Source organism: Heptranchias perlo, chromosome 27 (assembly GCF_035084215.1).
Source record: "Heptranchias perlo isolate sHepPer1 chromosome 27, sHepPer1.hap1, whole genome shotgun sequence".
Lineage (NCBI taxonomy): Eukaryota > Metazoa > Chordata > Chondrichthyes > Hexanchiformes > Hexanchidae > Heptranchias > Heptranchias perlo.
The window spans coordinates 5,503,434-5,521,239 of NC_090351.1; the positions used below are offsets into that span (position 1 = coordinate 5,503,434).

General features: G+C 44.9%; 1 protein-coding gene across 1 annotated transcript in view; it reads left to right on the top strand.

Moving 5' to 3' along the window:
* Positions 1-210: 210 nt before the first annotated feature.
* Positions 211-17,806, top strand: part of slc5a8l (solute carrier family 5 member 8, like) — a 97,541-nt gene continuing 79,945 nt past the window's right edge. Inside the window, exons 1-3 of the mRNA XM_068007245.1 lie at positions 211-560; positions 15,502-15,567; positions 15,982-16,033. Coding sequence (XP_067863346.1) covers positions 270-560; positions 15,502-15,567; positions 15,982-16,033 — 409 coding nt within the window. The 5' untranslated portion in view covers positions 211-269. The remainder of the gene's footprint in view (positions 561-15,501; positions 15,568-15,981; positions 16,034-17,806) is intronic.

The window sequence follows — 17,806 nt, forward strand, 5'->3', positions numbered from 1 at the left end:
TGTAGTGAAAATTTTTATCCAATTCCTTTTTTTGGCATTGGTGTGGATTTGTTTTTCTATTTTTCTCGACAAGATTTTTTCAGAGGTTTGTGTGTTTTTTTTAAACTTGTTTTGGTAATTAAAACTTTTGGAAATCTTTTGTATTTATTTTTAAACAGCTTTCCCTTCTCTGAAGTTTGTGTCTCCCGCTTTGCTCCTGCCTGGAAATGTCCATCTCCGTCACTCCCGTGGCTCAGTTCGTTGTGTGGGATTACGTGGTGTTCGTGGTCATGCTGCTCATTTCCGTCTCCATTGGAGTCTATCATGCGGTCAAGGCCAGGGGCCAGCAATCCAACAGCCAGTTCCTGCTGGGGGATAGGCAGCTGAGAGCAGTGCCTGTGGCCATGTCCCTTACCGCCAGCTTCATGTCTGCGGTTACGGTGATTGGGACACCGGCAGAGGTTTACCATTATGGTGCCATCTTCTTGACCTTCTGCATCAGCTACCTCATCGTGACCATCGTCAGTGCTGAAATCTTCCTGCCTATCTTCTACAGACTCAACATCACCAGTACCTATGAGGTAAGGACAAAAAAAAATCATTTGTAAATCTTACTGAACAAATCTTACTTGTTTGACAAGGGGTATTGGATGAGTAGAAATTTCTTCCAACAAAATATTGGGAAGATCGAAGCCGTTGTCTTTGGTCCCCGCCACAAACTCCGTTCCCTAGCCACCGACTCCATCCCTCTCCCTGGCCACTGTTTGAGGCTGAACCAGACAGTTCACAATCTTGGCGTCCTATTTGACCCTGAGATAAGCCTCCAACCTCATATTTTCTCCATCACCGAGACCGCCTACTTCCACCTCCGTAATATTGCTTGTCTCCGCTCCTGCCTCGGCTCATCTGATGCTGAAACCCTCGACTTGACTATTCCAATGATTTCCTGGCCGGTCTCCCATCTTCCACCCTTCGTAAAACTTGAGCTCATCCAAAGCTCTGCTACACGCACCAAATCCCGTTCACCGATCACCTCGAGCTCGCTGACCTACATTGTCTCCCGATCTGGCAAGGCCTCCATTTTTAAATTCTCATCCTTGTTTACAAATCCCTCCATTACCTCGCCCCTCCCTATCTCTGTAACCTCCTCCAGTCTTACAACCCTCTAAGGTCTCTGCGCTCCTCCAATTCTGGCCTCTTGCACATTCCTGATTTTCCTTGCTCCACCATTGGTGGCCGTGCCTTCAGCTGCCTAGGACCTAAGCTCTGGAATTCCCTCCCTAAACCTCTCTACCTCTCTCTCCTCCTTTAAGGCACTCATTAAAACCTATGTCTTTGACCAAGCTTTTGGTCACCTGTCCTAATATCTCTTTATGTGGCTAGCTGTCAAATTTTTGTCTGATGTCGCTCCTGTGAAGCGCCTTGGGACGTTTTACTATGTTAAAGGCGCTACATAAATGCAAGTTGTTGTTGTTGTTGAACAAGCAAGTACCCTTTTATATAGAAAGAAAAGAACTTGTATTTATATACCTCCTTTCACGACTCAGGATGTCCCAAAGCGCTTTACAGCCAATTAAGTACTTTTGAAGTGTAGTCATTGTTGTAATGTAGGAGAAGCAGCAGCCAAATTGCGCACAGCAAGGTCCCACAACGGCAATGTGATAATGATGGTTGAGGTATAAATATTGATCAGGGCACCAGGGAGAACTCCCCTGCTCTTCTTCAGAATAATGCCATGGGATCTTTTGTGTCCACCTGAGAGGGCAGACAGGGCCTTAATTTAACATCTCATCCAAAAGACAGCACCTCCGACAGTGCAGCACTCCCTCAGCATTGCACTGAAATGTCAGCCTAGACTTTGTGCTCAACAATAACAACAACAACTTGCATTTATATAACCCTTTAACATAGTAAAACGTCCCAAGGCGCTTCACAGGAGTGTTATCAGAGTAAATTTGACACCGAGCCACATAAGGAGATATTAGGACAGATGACCAAAAGCTTAGTCAAAGAGGTAGGTTTTAAGGAGCGTCTTATGGGAGGAGAGCGAGGTGGAGAGGTTTAGGGAGGGAATTCCAGAGCTTAGGGCCTAGGCAGCTGAAGGCACGGCTGCCAATGGTGGAGCGATTAAAATCGGAGATGCGCAAGAGGCCAGAATTGGAGGAGCGAAGAGATCTTTGAGGGTTGTAGGGCTGGAGGAGGTTACAGAGATAGGGAGGGGCGAGGCCATGGAGGGATTTGAAAACAAGGATGAGAATTTTAAAATCACTGCGTTCCCAGACCAGAGCCAATGTAGGTCAGCGAGCACAGGGATGATGGGAGAACGAAACTTGGTGCAAGTTAGGGTACGGGCAGCAGAGTTTTGGATGAGCTCAAGTTTATGGAGGGTGGAAGATGGGAAGCCGGCCAGGGGAGTATTGGAATAGTCAAGTCCAGAGGTAACAAAAGCATGGATGAGGGTTTCAGCAGCAGATGAGCTGAGGCAGGGTGGAGACGGGCGATGTTACTGAGGTGGAAGTAGGCGGTCTTGGTGATGGAGCAGATATGTGGTCAGACGCTCATTTCAGGGCCAAATAGGATGCCAAGGTTGCGAACAGTCTGGTTCAGCCTCAGACAGTGGCCAAGGACAGGGCTAGAGTTGGTGGTTAGGTATGGAGTTTGCAGCAGGGACCAAAGACAATGGCTTCATTCTTTATATGGACTTCCAGAAGGCATTTGATAAGGTTCCACATAAGAGACTGTTAGCTAAGATAGAAGCCCATGGAATCAAGGGAAATGTACAGACTTGGTTAGGAAGTTGGCTGAGCGAAAGACGACAGAGAGTAGGGATAATGGGTAGGTACTCACATTGGCAGGATGTGACTAGTGGAGTCCCGCAGGGATCTGTCTTGGGGTCTCAATTATTCACAATACTTATTAACGACTTAGATGAAGGCATAGAAAGTCCCATATCTAAGTTTGCCGATGACACAAAGATTGGTGGCATTGTAAGCAGTGTAGATGAAAACATAAAATTACAAAGCGATATTGATAGATTAGGTGAATGGGCAAAACTGTGGCAAATGGAATTCAATGTAGACAAATGTGAGGTCATCCACTTTGGAACAAAAAAGGATAGAACAGGGTACTTTCTAAATGGTAAAAAGTTAAAAACAGTGGATGTCCAAAGGGACTTAGGGGTACAGGTATATCGATCAATGAAGTGTCAAGAACAGGTGCAGAAAATAATCAAGAAGGCAAATGGAATGCTGGCCTTTATATCTAGAGGACTAGAGTACAAGGGGGCAGAAGTTATGCTGCAGCTATACAAAACCCTGGTTAGACCGCACCTGGAGTACTGTGAGCAGTTCTGGGCACTGCATCTTCGGAAGGACATATTGTCCTTGGAGGGAGTGCAGCGTAGGTTTACTAGAATGACACTCGGACTTCAAGGGTTAAGTTACGAGGAGAGATTACACAAATTGGGGTTGTATTCTCTAGAGGTTAAGGAGTGATCTGATCGAAGTTTATAAGATATTAAGGGGAACAGATAGGGTGGATAGAGAGAAACTATTTCTGCTGATTGGGTATTCTAGGAGTAGGGGGCACAGTCTAAAAATTAGAGCCAGACCTTTCAGGAGTGAGATTAGAAAACATTTCTACACACAAAGGGTGGTAGAGGTTTGGAACTCTCTTCCGCAAACGGCAATTGATACTAGCTCAATTGCTAAATTTAATTGTGAGATAGATAGCTTTTTGGCAACCAAAGGTATTAAGGGATATGGGCCAAAGGCAGGTATATGGAGTTAGATCACAGATCAGCCATGATCTTATCAAATGGCGGAGCAGGCACGAGGGGCTGAATGGCCTACTCCTGTTCCTATGTTCCTATGTTCCCAATATTTAGAGTTGGAAGAAATTTTTACTCATCCAGTCGGACAAGCGGTGTGACAAATGAGAGACAGTGGAGGGGTCGAGAGAGATCGTGGTGAGGCAAATGTCAGTCTAAATGTGGAATCTGACATGTTTTCGGATGATGTCGCCGAGGGGCAGCATGTAGATGAGAAATAGGAGGGGGCCGAGGATAGATCCTCGGGGGACTCCAGAGGTAACGGTGCGGGAGCGGGAAGAGAAACCATTGCAGGTGATTCTCTGGCTACGACTGGATAGATAGGATGGAACCAGGACAGGGCAGTCCAACCCAACTGGACAACGGAGGAGAGGCGTTGGAGGAGGATGGTGTGGTCAACCATGTCAAAAGCTAAAGATAGGTCAAGAAGGATGAGGAGGGATAGTTTACCATGGCCACAGTCACTTAGATAAAGACCGTTTCAGTACTGTGGCAGGGGCAGAAACCTGATTAGAGGGATTCCAACATGGTGTTGTGGGAAAGATGGGAACAGATTTGGGAAGTGACAACACGTTTAAGGTTTTTGGAGAGGAAAGGGAAGTGGAGATGGGGTGATAGTTTGCAAGGACAGACAGGTCAAAGGTGGGTTTTTTGAGGAGGGGTGTGCTGATGGCAGATTTGAAGAGGGTAGGGGACAGTACCTGAGGAGAGGGAACCATTAACAATATCAGCTAACATGGGAGCCAGGATGGGATGTCTCTGGAGTGGGAATTGAACCCACAACCTTCTGACTCAGAGGTGAGAGTGCAAGCGACTAAGCCACAGCTGACACCACCTGCCACGGGACTGACCCGAGGGACCTGTGAGTCGATGGTTCGATTCCTGGTCTGTGCTGAGTTAGCCAACCTCAGTCAGGAAGGTCCTATTCACAGTCAAATTACCCCATTTTGGAGCAAGACCCCAACAAGCCATGTCCCTGTCTGTCTTTTTCCCTTCCTGTGGAATTTCCGGCACCTTTGTGGGCCAGCACGTGCAGCTGTGAGAATGACATCATACGGCAGGATTCCCGCTTACGTCCTTAGCAACATCGGTCACATGGGTCGCGTATGGGCCCCAGCATACCCTAGGGCCGGGGGCCGTTCCCTCAGGTCCCTGGTGGCGTCCTCCTGCTGCCCGACATCAGGCTCCCCACTGGCCTCCTCACCATTCCCATCGGGTTCGGGTAGGAGCCAGCTCTCCATCAATTAAACGAGGCCTGGGTGTTAAAATTGCCCGGGCCTCCCGCTGATGGGGGTTTCCCGCCTGCCTCGGCCCCCACCTGCTCCCTGCCCAGAGATAAAATCGGGTCTCAGGTTCGTATGTACATGTTTTGCTGTCATCACAGCCTTCAATGGCTTTCATCCATGAGTTGATTGGGAAGCACCTTCCAATCTTCATATGTGCCATTAGGCTTTTGAACATTGTGCGTTTCCCATGTGAGGGGCGTGGTGGAAAGTTTTAAATTGGCCCTCCCACAGAGGCTTACTAGTAGATATCTTGCTGTTTATATTGTAAACTCCTTCCCTTTCTTCATTCGAAATCTCAGCCCCCATGCATTTTTCTTCGCCTCAAGGAAAAGAGAGAAGAAACCTCGGAAATCTCCTTACCCTTATAAGAATATAAGAATGTAAGAAATAGGAGCAGGAGTAGGCCACATGGCCCCTCGAGCCTGCTCCACCATTCAATCAGATCATGGCTGATCTTCGACCTCAACTCCACTTTCCTTCCCGATCCCCATAGCCCTTGATTCCTCTAGAGTCCAGAAATCTGTTTATCTCAGCCTTGAATATATTCAACGACTGAGCATCCACAGCCCTCTGGGGTAGAGAATTCCAAAGATTCACAACCCTCTGAGTGAAGAAATTCCTCCTCATCTCAGTCTTAAATGGCCGACCCCTTATCCTGCGACTATGCCCCCTGGTTCTAGATTCTAGCCATGGGAAACACCATCTCAGCATCTACCCTGTCAAGCCCCCTCATAATCTTATATGTTTCAATGAGATCACCTCTCATTCTTCTAAACTCCAGAGAGTAAAGGCCCATTCTACTCAACCTCTCCTCATAGGTCAACCCTCTCATCCAGGAATTAATCAAGTTAACCTTTGTTACACCGCCTCTAAGGCAAGTATATCCTTCCCTAGATAAGGAGACCAAAACTGTACACAGTACTCCAGGTGAGGTCTCACCAAAGCCCAGTACAATTGTAGTAAGACTTCCTTACTCTTGTACTCCAACCCCATTGCAATAAAGGTCAACATGCCATTTGCCTTCCAAATTGCTTGTACCTGCATGCTAACTTTTTGTGTTTCATGTACAAGGACACCCAAGTCTCTCTCTGAATACCAACATTTAATAGTTTCTCACCATTTAAACAATATTCTGTTTTTCTATTCTTCCTACCAAAGTGAATAACCTCACATTTCCCCACATTATTCTCCATCTGCCACTTTCTTGCCCACTCATAATCTGTCCATATCCCTTTGCAGACTCTTTTTGACCTCCTCACAGCTTACTTTCCCACCTAGCTTTGTATCTTCAACAAACTTGGATACATTACACTCGGTCCCCTCATCTAAGTCATTAATATAGATTGTAAATAGCTGAGGCCCAAGCACTGATCCTTGCGGCACCCCACTAGTCACAGCCTGCCAACCTGAGAATGACCCGTTTATCCCTACTCTCTGTTTTCTGTCCGTTAACCAATCCTCTATCCATGTTAATATATTACCCCCCAACCCCATGAGCCCTTATCTTGTGTAACAACCTTTTGTGTGGCACCTTATCGAATGCCTTTTGAAAATCCAAATATACTACATCCACTGGTTCCCCTTTATCTACCCTGCTAGTTACATCCTCAAAAAATTCTAATACGTTTGTCAAACATGATTTCCCTTTCATAAAACCATGTTGACTCTGCCTAATCATATTATGATTTTCTAAGTGCCCTGTTACCACTTCCTTAATAATGGATTCCAGCATTTTCCCGACGACTGATGTCAGTGTAACTGGCCTGTAGTTCCCTGTTTTCTCTCTTCCTCCTTTCTTGAATAGCCGGGTCAGATTTACTACCTTCCAATCGCTGGGATCATTCTAGAATCTAGGGAATTTTGGAAGATCATAACCAATGCATCCACTCTCTGCAGCCACCTCTTTTAGAACCCTAGGATGTAGGCCATCAGGTCCAGGGGATTTATCAGCTTTTAGTCCCATTAGTTTCTCAAGTACTTTTTCTCTACTGATATTAATTACTTTAAGTTCCTCACTCTCATTTGACCTTTGGTTCCCTTGGTTAAAGATTAAAGCAGACAGTAAGTGGCGTCTTGGAGATATCAAGGGAAGTTATCACCCTAATGATATGCAGAGTCACATGAAGCCAACTCCTGAAAGCTTGGCAAAGCATTAGAGGCTCATATCTTATCTTCAAAATCCCCTCACTGCGTCAGAGGGAATCTCACTGCGGAGAGCGTAGGAACAGGAGTAGGCCATTCAGCCCCTCAAGCTTGTTCTGCCATTCAATTAGATCATGACTGATCTGTACCTCAACTTCATCTACCTGCCTTTGCTCCATATTCTTGATACCTTTACTTAACAAAAATCTATTGATCTCAGTCTTGAAAATTACAATTGTCCCCCAGCATCCACAGCCTCTTGGTCGGGGTGGGTGGGGGGAGAGTTCCAGATTTCCACCACTCTTTGTGTGAAGAAGTGCTTTCTGATTTCACTCCTAAATGGTCGAGCTCTATTTTTAAGATTATGCCCTCTTATTCTGGATTCCCCCACCAGAGGAAATATTTTCTTTGTATCTAACGTATCGAATCCTTTAATCATTTTAAAATCTCGATAAGATCACTCCTCAACCTTCTAAACTCAAGGGATTTACAAGCCAAGTTTATGCAACCTGTCCTTGTGATTTAACTCTTTAAGCCCTGGTATCATTCTGCGTCATACCCCCTCCAAGGCCAATATATCCTTCCTGAGGTGCAGTGCCCAAAACTGAACGCAGTACTAGCAGGAAGGAAGGCCACGGAGAATAGGAGAAAAACAACAATCATCCCGTGAGACTCATACACAGGCACAGCCCCAGTCTCCCCTCTGGCCTGTGATAACACACAGAGCAGCTGGGAACAGATACTCAAGTTTCCTGCTGAAAGGGAAAAAAAGGGATTTCTGAGGAGAGTTGAGGAGAGTAAACCTTTGATTCCTGGTGTTTGCCCAATTCATCCATTTGTACGACCTATACGTGTATGTACACAATAAAACATTCCATACAAACCCAACCTAGTCTTTAGGCCAATAAAACCACCATAACAAATAGCTGCACATAATGCTTTGTAACTAATCCTCTCCCCGCCCTGCCTCCCATCTGAAAGCTGCACTGAATAAAAAGAGAGGTCAAACCTGATCTATAGGGAACGGTCGACACAGAGACTGACTGATGTTATAAAAGTGATCGCTATCTGCATTCGAAACATGTGGAGCACAATCTGAATTACCCAGAGTGTCAACAAAAACAACACATAAAATTTGTTAATCACTGCTTTAAGCAGGTAAGTACAACGGTTAAATAACTTGTCCACACTCAGTGTCTATGTACACAGGTGAGCAATGGTCACTTGGATGAGTTACTGGGGAGCTCCTTGCACCTGTGGAACTTCAATTCAGCAAGTGTCGCGCAGCCTTCAAGAGAGGAGGGGAGAAAACTCGAGGGGAGGCGGAGGGAGGGCACAATGGGGAAACTGAATGCTAAACAGCGAAAGACAGTGTTCATTAAGAAGAAGACTGCTATTAAAGAGTATCCAACCGTACCCAATCCACACCTGTACCCAATCCACACCTGTACCCAATCCACAACCGTACCCAATCCACACCTGTACCCAATCCACACCTGTACCCAATCCACAACCGTACCCAATCCACACCTGTACCCAATCCACACCTGTACCCAATCCACACCTGTACCCAATCCACAACCGTACCCAATCCACACCTGTACCCAATCCACAACCGTACCCAATCCACAACCGTACCCAATCCACACCTGTACCCAATCCACAACCGTACCCAATCCACAACCGTACCCAATCCACACCTGTACCCAATCCACAACCGTACCCAATCCACACCTGTACCCAATCCACAACCGTACCCAATCCACACCTGTACCCAATCCACAACCGTACCCAATCCACACCTGTACCCAATCCACACCTGTACCCAATCCACACCCGTACCCAATCCACACCTGTACCCAATCCACACCTGTACCCAATCCACAACCGTACCCAATCCACACCTGTACCCAATCCACACCTGTACCCAATCCACAACCATACCCAATCCACAACCGTACCCAATCCACACCTGTACCCAATCCACACCTGTACCCAATCCACAACCATACCCAATCCACAACCGTACCTAATCCACACCTGTACCCAATCCACACCTGTACCCAATCCACAACCGTACCCAATCCACACCTGTACCCAATCCACAACCGTACCCAATCCACAACCGTACCCAATCCACACCTGTACCCAATCCACAACCGTACCTAATCCACAACCGTACCCAATCCACACCTGTACCCAATCCACAACCGTACCCAATCCACAACCGTACCCAATCCACACCTGTACCCAATCCACAACCGTACCCAATCCACACCTGTACCCAATCCACAACCGTACCCAATCCACACCTGTACCCAATCCACACCTGTACCCAATAAACAATTGTACCCAATCTACACCTGTACCCAATCCACAACTGTACCCAATCTACACCTGTACCCAATCCACAACTGTACCCAATCCACAACTGTACCCAATCCACAGCTGTACGTAAACAACAACTCTATACAACCCACAACAGTTCACAATCTACAGCTGTACCTAATCCACAACTGTGCCAATTCACAACTGTACTGAATCTTCAACTGCACACAATCTGCACTGCACACAATCCGCAGCAGTACACACTCCACAGCTGTACCCAATCCAAAACTGTACCTAATATACAACTGGACCCAATCCACAACTGTAACAATGCAAAACTGTACACAATCCACAACCTTACCCAGGCCACAACTGTACCTATTCTACAACAATAAACATACCACAGCTGTACCCAATCCATAACTCTACACAACCCACAACGGTATCAATTCACAAACGTACCAAATCTACAACTGTACCCTATCCACAACTGTACCCAATCCACAACTGTAACAAACCACAACTGTACCCAATCCACAACTGTACCCTATCCACAACTGTACCCAATCCACAACTGTAACAAACCACAACTGTACCCAATCCACAACTGTACACAATCCACATCTGTACCCAATCCACAACTGTAACAAACCACAACTGTACCCAATCCACAACTGTACACAATCTACAACTGTACACAATCCACAACTGTAACAAACCACAACTGTACCCAATCCACAACTGTACACAATCTACAACTGTAACAAACCACAACTGTTACAATGCACAACTGTACCCAATCCAGAACTGTACACAATCTACAACTGTAACAAACCACAACTGTACACAATCTACAACTGTAACAAACCACAACTGTACCCAATCTACAACTGTAACAAACCACAACTGTAACAATGCACAACTGTATACAATCCACAGCTGTACACACTCCACAGCTGTATCCAATCCACAACTGTACGCTTTATACAACCGTACCCAATCTACAACTTTTACATAATCCATAACTGTACCCAATCTACAACTGTACCTGAGCCACACCTGTACGCAATCTACAACTTTACACAATCCACATCTGTATGTAATCTAAAACTGTACATAATCTGTAACGATACCCGATCTACTCCTGTATCCAATCTACAACTATACACGATCCATAACTGTGCAAAATCTACAATTGTACCCGATCTACACACGTATCCAATCTACAACTGTACACAAGCCACAACTGTACTCAATCAATGTAGCAAATCCACAGCTGTACACAATCCACAACGCTTCCTGATCTAGAACTGATCCCAATCCACAAATGGAGCAAATCCACAAATGTACACAATCCACAGCTGTATGAAATTGACAACTGCACCCAATCCACAACTGTACCTAATCTACAACAGTACCTAATCCACAACTCTACCTAATCTACAACTGTACACAACCCACAACTATAAACAATCTACAGCTATACATGACACACAACTGTTCACATCTACAGCTGTAGCCAATCTATAACAGTATCCAATCATCAACTGTACCGAATCTACAACTGTTCCCAATCCGCAACTGTAACAATCCAGAACTGTACCCAATCCACAGCTGTACTCAATCTAAAACTGAACCCAATCCACAAATGTAGCAAATCCACAGCTGTACACAATCCACAGCTGTATCCAATCCACAACTGTACACAATCCACAACTGTACCCAATCCACAGCTGTACACAATCCACAACAGTACCTAATCTATAACTGTACTTAATCTACAACTGTGCCAATCCACGACTATACCTAATGTACAACTGTACCCAATCTACAACTGTAAACAATACACAACAGTAACAAGCCATAACTTTACCCAATCCACAACTTTACCAAATCCACAACTGTACACAACCCACAATTGTACAGAACCCACAAATGTCCTGAATCCACATGTGTACTCAATCCACAACTGTACACAACCCACAACTGTACACAACCCACAACTATACAGAACCCACAACTGTAGACAATCCACAGCTATAACCAATCTACAGCTGTACATGACACACAACTGTTCACAATCTACAGCTTTACCCAATCAACAAACTGTACCCAATCCACAACAGTACCCAATCCACAACTGTATCCAATCTCAAACTGAACCCAATCCACAAATGTAGCAAATCCACAACTGTTCACAATCCACAGCTGCATCCAATCCACACCTGTTCCAAATCCACAACTGTACACAATCCACAGCTGTACCCAATCCACACTTGTAATCTACAACTGTACCCGATCGACACCGGTATCCAATCTACAACTGTACACAAAGCACAAGTGTACACAAACCACAATCACAGCTGTACCCAATCCACAACTGTACTCAATCCACAACTGTACCCAATCTAAAACTGAACCCAATCCACAAATGTAGCAAATCCACAACTGTACACAATCCACAGTTGCATCCAATCCACACCTGTTCCAAATCCGCAACTGTACACAATCTACAGCTGTGCAAAATCCACAACTGTACCAATCCACTACTGTACCCAATCCACAGCTGTACACAATCCACAACTGTACCAAAACTACAGCTGAACTTAATCTACAACTGTACCAATCCACAACTGTACCTAATCTACAACTGTACCCAATCTATAAACTGTAATCAATCAACAACTGTACCCAATCTACAACTATTCCCATCCACAACTGCACGCAAACCACAACTGTACCCAATCTATAAACTGTATCCAATCCACAACTGTACCCAATCTATAACTATGCCAAATCCACAACCGTACCCAATCTACAACTGCACCAAATCCACAACTGTACGCAACCCACAACTGTACACAATCTAAAGCTGTGCCCTATCTAAACTATAGCCAATCCACAGCTGTATCCAATCCACTGCTGCACAGAATCTACAGCTGTACCCAAACCACAACTGTACACAATCCACAACTGTAACAATCCACAACTGCACCCAATCTACAACTGTGCACAATCTGTAACTGTACACAATCTATATCTGTACACAATCCGCAACTGTAGACAATCTACAACTGTACACAATCCACAACTGTATACAATCTACAACTGTACACAATCCACAACTATACCCAATCTGCAACTGTACACAATCTGCAAACTGTACACAATCTGCAACTGTGTACAATCTACAACTTTACCAAATGCTCAACTGTAGAAAATCTGCAACTGTACAAAATCCAATCCACTACTGTACACAAGCCACAAAAGTACACAATCCACAACTGTACCAATCCACATCTGTACCTAACTGTACCGATCCACAGCTGTACCCAACTGTATCTAATCCACAACTGTACCCAATCCACAACTGTACCCAACTGCACTCAATCCACAACTGTACCGAATGCACAACTGTACCCAAATCCACAACTGTACCTAATCAGCAGCTGTACAAAATCCTCAACTGTACCCAATCTACAACTATACCCAATGAACAACTGTACACAATCCACAATGTACCTAATGCACAACTGTACCCAATGCACAGCAGTTCCCAAACTACAATTGTACACAATCCACAACTGTATCCAATCCACTACTGTACAGAATCTACAACTGTACCCAAGCCACAAATGTACACAATCTACAACTGTTCCAATCCGCACCTGTACCCAAGCCACAACCGTTCCCTATCCACAACTGTACCCAATCCATAGACGTACCGAATCCACAACTGTACACAATCCGATGGAAAATAATGTGAACTGGAATAAACTCAAAATCCTTGAACATTAACCTTTACAATATCTGGTGGTCAGCTGCTAATATCCAGCTGACCATGCATGGAGTCTTTTTGATTATCTATAGTTCTCCGATGAGTTCAGGCATACCACTCCATTTGAAGACGACAGGCTGAGAAATGCTTTTCAAAAACTGTCCAAGACAAAGGAAATTTAAATATTTCTCTTAAACAGCTACCAAACCCACAGGTTTATTGTATTAAATGCCTTGGCCCATCCCTCAGATACAGGCATAACATCTCTCTGTGGCAGTCCCTCAGGGTCAAGGACAACTTGGTAGAAGATGCCTGTGCATGGATTCTCTTAACATGGGGTGGTCCTTACACACCAACCATCACACAGTCCCAGCAGACCAAAGTCTTGGACCAATGGCAGGGAAATCCAAGACAATTGGAGAGCAGGCTCTGCTGTCGAACAGGGAGAGCACAGCACTTCACTAGAGTGTTAGCTTAGATTTTTGGACGCAAGTTTCTGGAGTGGGACTTGAACCCACTAACCTTCTGATTTCAGCAGCAAGAGTGCTACCTTCTGCGCCACAGCTGACACTGCCAGCATAGCATCAATTAGTCTGGGACTATAGTACATCAAATCAAACTGGACATTTTCTGTTAGTGAATCTGATTTTTCCCCTATATCAGTGACTGCATTTCAAAAGTATTTAATTGGCTTTGGGATTTCCTGAGATTGTGAAAGACGCTATATAAATGCAAATTCTTTCTCTTTAACCCCCGTTGGCACACAAAGAGAAAAGCCAATACTATGATACATCATAGAGAAGAAATGTTTCATTTTTGCTACATTTGGCAACACACAATCCCTATTGACTCCTGCTGGGATCCCACCACATGTTATATTCCAGTCAGGCTGTGAAAACATCTCATTTAATAATGAAAGAGTGCACATGATTTCCTACATAGATGACAGAATTGATCTGCCTCCCAGCTGAAGTGGAAATAAAGAGAAGTTCCATTTGTAAAGGAGTTTCTAAAGGAGCAGAGGCATTTTAAGCCATTTTTCTTCAATGGCTTTTAATTACTGCTAATTGATATTAATTTTCTGTTTTTTTCTCTCGGTTTATTTTGGATTGTTTGGGGTTTTGGGCCTCACAACATGTTCAGAGTGATAATTTGGAAACAAAAACAGCAGTAAGTTGACAGTAAAATACCAGGAAGCTTTCTGTATTTGATATCTTTACAAGAGCTGAGCAGAACAGGAAAAAGGTAAAAGTTTGGTTATGAAAAGGGGTTTTTACAAAATAACTGCTCCAGCTCAGGAGTGCCAAGCTAACTCACCGCATGCTACAGAATCCCGTGCTGATTCACAGGGCAATTTGGGTTCATTTAAAACATCCATATGGTAAAGGGAAACTGCCTCCGCAGGCTTTGGGTCAGCACCAAGCTTTGCCATCTACTGTAAGGGCACCATCGCCCAGCTCTAACATGGAGATGATACTGCCAGTAGCAGAGAAGGTCACCACTGCTCTCAACTTTTCTGCTTAGGCCTCCTTTCAAGTTAGCACGAGGGTCAACTGCGGTATCAGTCAATGAGGAGCCTACACATTTCTCAAGCAAGTGACTGATTCCTAGCTCAGCACGGCCAACACTTCCATTTCCTTTTCCACTGACTAGTAACAGCAACCTGACATGGCTGCCCAATGTCACCACACTGCTGCATTTCCCAAAGGGGCCACCACGATTTGGTCTTCGTCACCTGTGCATTGTGACTCACTCTATGCTACCTCCTGAATGTCAGGATGTACGTCGTTGTGCTGATGCTTGCACCTTTTGGTGAGAGGATGCTGTCATCAGATTGAGTGTCATGCTGCACCTCTTCCCTGGGTCAGTCACTACCCTCTCCATTAGACTGGCCAGAGCTCTCTCATTACTGTCGTCTGCGGGTGAGATTGGAAAACGACACTCATCACCGGCCCTGATCAGGAATTTGTTGTGTTTGACTGATGGAGAGAGATTTGTACACAGATCAATCTCAATCTCTTATTGCAGTGACAATAAACCAAGGGCAGAAAAACAAGCAAACCATTCAACCAAACGTTTCACCATTCTTGGAACATTTAGTGAATCATGTCCCGTTGTAAATATAAATTACAGGACACTAACAGGCTTTTTTTCTCCAGTATTTAGGTATGAGATTCCATAAAACTGCTCGCTACATTGGGACCTCTTTCTACATCGTTCAAACAGTGAGTACCAAATCTGACCTCACACAGCACCAATTACACCAAAGACACTTTAGATTTTACTTTGTCTGGGTTAGTGAGGGGAAAACCAGCCACGATTCCAAAACTGCCCATTTCAGTCAAATACCATGCTGACACTCACTATCTAGACTCACTCATAATGACTGACCAACTGGGCAAGAGACCAGGAGACAGGCAAGCTGAGTCAACACCTTCCAGAAAGCAAGTGAGGAGAAAATTGGAGGTTTGCAACTAACTCCTCATATTTCAATCAGCTCTCCCACCTCCAGCACTGAGCCTATGGCACAGTCTAGTGAGGCCTCATTAATATTGTCGAGTGGGTGAAGTCATTGATTTAATATCAGGTATGGCTGTGGGTGAATTGATTGATTAATAATATTGGATGTCTTGTTACAGGTCCTGTACACTGGGATTGTCATTTATGCCCCTGCATTAGCATTGAATCAGAGTAAGTACAGGTTTACTGTTAAATAATGCCAGGATTCCATACATATCTGTTAACCAGTTACTGCACAATCAAGCCTCAGCTCTACTCTACTTCATTATGTCTCTTACAATTGCTCCCACCTTGGAAATCAATGTCTAGACATGGGATGAGAAGTAAATCAACTACTGTGACATTATAACAGCAAACCCCAGCCCTGCAACACTTTCAATGTAGAGCTGGGTTCCACAAAGACAGGGTTATATTCACCCCACCCTGAGAGAATGGGCTATATTCACCTCTCCCTGAGAGACAGGGCTATATTCACCTCTCCCTGAGAGACAGGACTATATGCACCCCACCCTGAGAGACAGGGCTATATTCACCCCACCCTGAGAGACAGGGCTATATTCACCCTACCCTGAGAGACAGGGCTATATTCACCCCACCCTGAGAGACAGGACTATATTCACCCCACCCTGAGAGACAGGGCTATATTCACCCCACCCTGAGAGACAGGGCTATATTCACCCCACCCTGAGAGACAGGACTATATTCACCCCACCCTGAGAGACAGGACTATATTCACCCCACCCTAGGAAGCATGGACATGGGCTTGGGATATTATCACCTCAGCTCTGGGACCTCTGTGTTGCTGCCATGAGGGAAAACAGACTCAGCTACTTTGTTCTGCTTGAGCTGCATTCTATCTTAATCAGCTACTTTGCAGTTCTCTTGTGGGAAAGTGGGAGTTGGAGAAGAGACTGAAGAATGCATAGGAATATTAAATAAGAAAAAGCATACGTTCTCACAAACCCGCTGCAGGGACAGTGCCCCCCACAGCTCCATCCCCAACTGCCAGGTCAGAGTTGAAGCCAATGATTGCCATTCCTCTTCAGAAAGTGTTAAATGTTGGATGTTGGCCTTCCTCCCTCAGTGACTGCCGTTCCCTGGCATTGTGTGGCATCTTCTCCTGCTGGAGGAATGCACAGTGTTAATTGGCTGCTGCAGTCTCCAGATCCTACACTCATAATCTATCGGGATTGGTGGGATAGTTGGTACTAATGGTGGGTGTAAGGGAGCAGGGACCTTCAATGTACTAGCAGGCATTGCAGGATGTGAGACAATTGGCATGAGTGATGTCAAGTGTCTTTGATTCTGGGACAAGGAACACGTGATAAGGGGCAATGTTTGACTATTGTTCTAGGGAAAACCCATTTGTTTCTCCATGATTCAGTTATCTGCCTGTAATTCATCTGAAAACACTCTGACCTTTGCTGACCTAGTGAAGTCATTAAATTTCTTTTGACACTATAAACGGGTCCTTGGGGTTAAGGAGGTCCCACTCACTGCCACAGTCGTCTCCTTCCACATGGCCCACGCTGCTGCATGTGATAGCTTCTTCCCTGACCCTTCAACAATTAAAACCTTCCTTTCTCTAATTTGTGGCAACAGAACTTCCATATCAGCTTCAGAGAATTTAGATGCTTTTCTTTTCCCTTCTGCTGCACAAGCCATTTCACTCCCTCTTCCAAGAGCCTGCTCAGCCCTTTCAATTGCCTTTTTTAAAATGTGTGTGGCATGTCTGGAGTGCTGTTAATGCACTCTGAACGCAATGTTGGACCTGGCCCTAATTCACATTGTTACAGTTCTCCAATGAGCACAACAGGTATGTAGTGTTGGATAATCCTTATCCTTTTTAAGAACAGATTCAAAAAGGTAGAGACAGTAAAATGTCTGATAATTAACTACATTTCTTATTGTTTCAATACATTCATCTTAAAACTACATACAGAG